This window comes from Octopus bimaculoides, chromosome 2 (assembly GCF_001194135.2).
Source record: "Octopus bimaculoides isolate UCB-OBI-ISO-001 chromosome 2, ASM119413v2, whole genome shotgun sequence".
In the NCBI taxonomy this organism is placed as follows: domain Eukaryota; kingdom Metazoa; phylum Mollusca; class Cephalopoda; order Octopoda; family Octopodidae; genus Octopus; species Octopus bimaculoides.
Window position 1 is genome coordinate 97743467 of NC_068982.1, and position 6048 is coordinate 97749514.

A 6048-nucleotide genomic window follows, 5' to 3' on the forward strand; every position below is an offset into this window, starting at 1 on the left:
GAGAGAGAGAGAGAGAGAGAGAGAGAGAGAGAGAGAGAGAGAGTAAAGTGGGAATTATAGGTAAAAAAGCAAAATCGGAACATAGGGTTAAGGGTTAGATGGGGATTCTGAAAAGTTCTTGTAATAGACGTGGGAGGGCAGTGGAAAAATTTTATAGCAAGGAGAATCATCACTAGGAAATCCAAATTGCAGAACGTGATTTTTATATTTCTAACTCTTTAACTGCAGCATTCAATAAATTGGTGCTTGAAATTAAGAAAAATCAAAATAAAAAAAAAATTATCCTTATAAATATTATTACAGACAAAAACAAACAAACAACACAGCAAAGTAGTGAGAATTATGATAGCGTAACGGCAAATTAAAGTCAAGTAGAATAATTTCTATGTTAGTCTGAATCTCGCTCTTTATGTGAATTGGAGGATGTGGGGCGGTTCTGTATGTTTGTGGGTGTATATGTAGTGTTTGTGTGTGAGTGTATATAAATATGTACATACAATACAGACGTACATGCATACATACATACATACATCCATACATCCATCCATACATACATGCATACATACATACATACATACATGTATGTATGTATGTATATATGCATGTATGTATCTTACGTCTGTGTATACATTCTTTGGGGAAATTTTTTCAGTCATTAGCCTGCGGCCGTGACGGGACGCCGCCTCGAAGTGTTTAGTCGAACTAAACAACCCCGATACTTATTTATTTTTCTAAAGTCTGGTACTTATTATATCGGTCTCTTTTTGCCGAACCGCTAGTTTACAGGGATGTAAAAAAACCAACACCGATGTCCAGTGGTGGTGGGTGACAAACACAAACATAAAGACACACACATACATATATACAACGGACTCCTTACAGTTTCCGTCGGCCATATACACTCACAAGGTTTTGGTTGATCCGAAGCGATAGTAGAAGACACTTGCCAAGGTGCCATACAGTGAGACTGAACCTGGAACCATGTTGTTAGGAAGAATATATGAATGATTGTATTATTTATATGATTATATGTGTGTATATATATATATATATATATATATATATATACACACATTTAGATGAATATGTGTGTGTGTGAGTATATTTAAGCATACGTATGTGTGTGCATGCATGTAAATTATCAATAAATGTTGTTCTATCAAGACTAAATTAATTAGCATTTCATCACTTATTTTGATTGATTACGAATTTATAAGTAAAAAAAAAGAAGAAATTAGTGGAATTTAATTTTTAAAACACGAATTCATTAGATTTAAAGTGTATCATGTAATTCAGCCATTGTCACTGTAGCATGTTATAGATTTAAAGCTTGTCTTAATTAAATGAATAGTAATATAATATGTTAAGGTCTTTTGTTTAGAGATAACCAAACATTTTTTTATATATATAGATATAGTGTATCATCAAAGAAATGTAAACCACAAATCTATAATCAGAAATTGATGAAAAAAAAAAAAGAAAATGTATTAAAAATATTTTCAGAATGTAAACAACATGCAATTATTGTTGGAAAGAACAAAGCTCCTAAAACATGTAAAAAAAAAATTCGAAATCATATTTGGTATAATGGTTGCATATCCGTCATGTCCGCAAGAGATATGGGTTCTAGTTTCACAGGCAGTATTCGACATTTTTCTCATCCAAATTTTTTTTTTGTTAACACAATATTCTACATGCTATCGTTTAAGGCTTTACCTTCTTCGAAGTCCACCTTTAAAACGATTCATTTAATGATCATTAATTTATATGTTTGTGTGTGTATGAGTATGTATGTGTGAGTGTATGTGTGAGAATGTATTGCTATTTGTTTTTCTGTTCATTTACAATAAAAACAATTTTATATTAATCTGATGGGTTACTATATACTTTTGTATACTTTATGTATATCTTATACATAAATGGCAATTTCTGTCTGTCCATTTGCCTGTTACGATACTGCTATCTACACCAGTGAACCAATCTTGACGAAACATTGCATACATATTAAACTAACATCTAGTTCAAGTATAAACTAATTAGATTTCAATAAAAATCTATAATGGGCCCCCTAGGGAGGTTGGGCAACTTTTTGGTAAAATGAGAAGGGTGCAAAGAGTGTTAGTGTGGGGGAAATATGGTGGCATAGTGGGTGTAGATGATCTCAGGGAGAACAGAGTTGTGTAAACAACAAATATGGAGTGGTAGTGTGATGGTAACGTTAATACAGCTGTCATTCACGGATATACACCGAGGAAAGGAAAGAAAGGTGGGTGTAAAGAATTCGTACCTTTAAGGAGAGAGGCGGTAGGTGATTTTCTGCTGTTCATCGCAAAGAAGCATTCCCACACACACATACATACATACATACATACATACATACATATACATACGAACAGACATGTAAATAATTTAAAAAGGAAAAAAAAAACTCCCCAACGAAGTTTTTCTGCGAAAAATTGCACTAATTTGTCCTGATCAAGAGGCCTGTCTGTCGGGGAAGGCATGGTCTGACATGGAATAAATAGAAATTTATATTAGACATTCTATTGTAAAAATTGCCCGGCAACGACGGGCTATTCAGTTAGTATATATATATATATATATATATATAATACTGTATATATATTTCTCTGGCTAGTTTCTGAAGGCGCGTGGACTAAACTTACAGTATTCATGTCATGATGTTTAGGATGTGTGTTCAAATTCTGGTTATTGCAGTCCAGGTTGCTCCGCTGTATCAAGGTTGTAGGGGACAAATAGGTGTCTACGTCTGCTTAAAACTGCATATGCATTAAAATAATTATGAAAAGCAAGTTAGATATTACCAAGCCATACCTGTTCCCCTGTGATGGCTGACTACACTGTACACACCATCTGCAAAAACTATTTATATATAATAAAAGGCAGAATCTCTAATAAAATGAGAGTTTCGAAAACTTGCTCGTATACCCTGTGTTGAAATCCGTTTCACGTGTTTCATTCAGCTTGAGGGCTGAAGAGTTTATTTTGCATTGTCTCAGTCAATTCAATTGAGGAGAACAAACACCTCAATTTGGAACTTCACCTGCGATTGACTGGCGAAATTATCCGAGGTACTATTATACTATATGCATGTAACAAGAAAATCAGCAGAAGCTAAATTCCCTCTAGGTTTAGGATACTGTCGATACTGCTTTGTTGTCGTGTTGCTCCAGTTCAGTGATGAACTGCCAGGCCTATAATATAAACGCTCCAGCAGTACCCATATTGTCTATTTCAAGTATTCTGTATAATAATATAGATTTAATCAAAAGATTAAATGTGGTACTTAAAATGTTTGAGGTACCAGAAAAACAAAATCAAGAGATTTGGTGAATAATTTTTGAAGAGAAGCAACAAAAATTCAATAGGTTATAGCAGTACGTACGTTTCGTACAAACTTCATTTATTTAGTGAGAACACCACATAAGATGTGCAACGAAAATGTACTTCTCAGCTGCATAATCGAAGTTCATTTTAGAAAGTCATTTTGTAGATGTGTGCAAAAACAAGAGTAGGAGAAGAAGAAAATACCATTTTGACTGGGCTGTTAATCAACAGTCTAGTATTTTGTATGTAGAACTGTTCTGTTTGTTGTGACCTTCCTCTTTTAAGACGTTCATATGTAATTTGTAGGCTACTTCTAGTAGGACCAACACAAAGTAGAAAATCTCTCATTGTATCATGTAGCATCAGTTATAACTTAGAGGAAGATTGTGCTAAACAGAAGAGTACCAATTATGTTGAAACTGTCTGACGCTCCGCAGCATCGAGGTCTCTGCAAGTCATATGTCATGTGGAACTTAATTAGTCTTTCATGCAGAGTTTCTAAGGGTAGTCGATTGATTTTCTTTTGGTTGACACAAATCGTTGTTGCTGTTTCATTAGCAGTTTATACGTATATGTGTTTGTCTCTGTGTGTGTGTGTGTGTGTGTGTGTGTGTGTGTGTGTGTGTGTGTGTGTGTGTGTGTGTGTGTGTGTGTGTGCGTGCGTGCGCGTGCGTGCGTGCATGTGCGTTTGTGCGTGTGTGTATGTGTGTGTGTGTGTATGTACACATATAAAGATGGCTACATAATAAATAGATATAGATATGTATAAATATAAACATTCATATGTATGTGTGTGCGCAGGTGTGCTTGTGCTTATATGTAATTATTTACATATACATATGCATACACATATAAGAGAAAGCGAGCGAAAGACAGAGAGAAAGAGAGCGCGGGGGAGAGACAGAAAGAAAGAGGAAAAGGGGGAGAGAAAGAGAGATGATAGATAGATAGATAGATAGATAGATAGATAGGTAGTTTATAAGGTAATAAAAATGTGTATCACTCTATACAAATATGTATTGTAATTGTATAACTGTGTAAAGTAATATAGGTCATAGATTTTTCAGCGTGACTACTAAGGTTCTTGTAGCAGGAGCATTTGTCAGATTAAGTTCTTTATTTATCTCAACGTTTCCAAAAAAAAAAAAATAATATTTTGAAAAATACATAAATAAATAAAGCTTTTCCGTTTCCATTTGGGTGCATACCTCTTAAATGGTAAAAATGAGTTATTTCTCCTATAGAGTACAATGACTCTCAAGAGCTATTGTGTGAAATAAATCAACTGAAAATAGATCAAACGTAGGAAAGAAAGGAACAGCTAATATGCAAAGAATAAGGGACTTGTCAAAAATAACATATCGACATATTTCTCCATATAATATAATGAATCTTAGGGGCTATTGTTTGAAATAAATAAGTTAAAAATAGATCAAAAATGGGGGAAGAAAAGAGTGGTTAATATTCGAAGAATATGGGACTTGTTAAAAATCACACACCGACGGATAAGAGACGCGTGTGGTTTTGTGTTTACATATTTTGCTGGCATACAATCACAGTGCTATTTTTTATTGCAGGTTTCGTCGCAATGGTGTTCATTAGCCAACAATAACGAAGTCTGGAAAGTTAAATATCATGAATCTTTTATTTGTGTACCAAGACATTTATATGAACAATACCGTTGCTGGAAAGAAATATATCGACAAGCAAGCAAACTTCATTTTAATTGGTCGAATGGATATGCCAAGAAACTTGAACTGTGTGGACATAAAGACAAGTATGTTGTTTTCTTTGTTCCCTTCCCAAATATTAAATGTTCTTACAGCGTCAGTTGTGTTCTTTTCCTTTTTCGTTAATTGTTTTAAGAATTGAAATATCGTATTTGATGACAGATGCACTTTTTCAAAAAAAAGAAAAAAAAAACATTCAATCAGATTACTCCGGGTCCTATATTCGAAATTATACCTCCCGGGTTGCGTCTAATATACCCGTGAGTGTTTTATATGTTACCAAATACTCTTATGGTACCTTACGAAATTAGAGATCATTGGCAAACGGTGTATTAGCAAAGCGGTTATAGTGTAAGACAAAATACCTTGTAATATTTGTCCCGGTGCTCTGAGTTCAGATGCCGCCGACATCAACTTTTTCTTTCATTCCTTTTCAGAGGCGATAATACAAAGCACAAGTCCAGAGTGGCGAATTGGCGGAATTGTTTAAGTCTCGAGCTAGGGATGTCTTGTGGTATTTATTCAGGTTCTTTCGTTCTTCGTTCTTGGATAGTAAAATTAATCTATTACTCGGTTTGGATGTCTTTAGTGTAGTTCATTTTGTTCTAGGTTTGAAGAGAAATTCTTCTCTTCCTCGCACCAATCTCAGAAGCTCTGAAAAAAAAAATGGGTCGTGGGTGTTTGCCTTTCCTCCCTGACAAAGCAGTAAAAAATAAATCCATCTCTTTCTTTCTACCATACCCAACCATGACTGATAGCCTATTTGTGTATCCAGTCTGATATTTCAGAAACTACTAAAGTTAGAGCATTAAAGCATTCTTTGGGGTCGTTGCGGGTGGAATGATTACAAAGTAAAATAAAATGATATTAATTGCACTCATAGAAATTCTACGGTTACCTTGAAAACTGAAAGATTGATAGAAGTTTGTAGAAAAACTTAAAATATATAGATTCTTTTTGGAATTGTATC

The 6048-nt window shown here is 34.3% G+C and overlaps 1 protein-coding gene across 1 annotated transcript in view; it reads left to right on the forward strand.

Moving 5' to 3' along the window:
• The window catches only part of LOC106871565 (F-box/WD repeat-containing protein sel-10), a 160670-nt gene that overhangs the window by 88206 nt on the left and 66416 nt on the right, over positions 1-6048 (forward strand). Inside the window, exon 5 of the mRNA XM_014918071.2 lies at positions 4926-5125. Coding sequence (XP_014773557.1) covers positions 4926-5125 — 200 coding nt within the window. The remainder of the gene's footprint in view (positions 1-4925; positions 5126-6048) is intronic.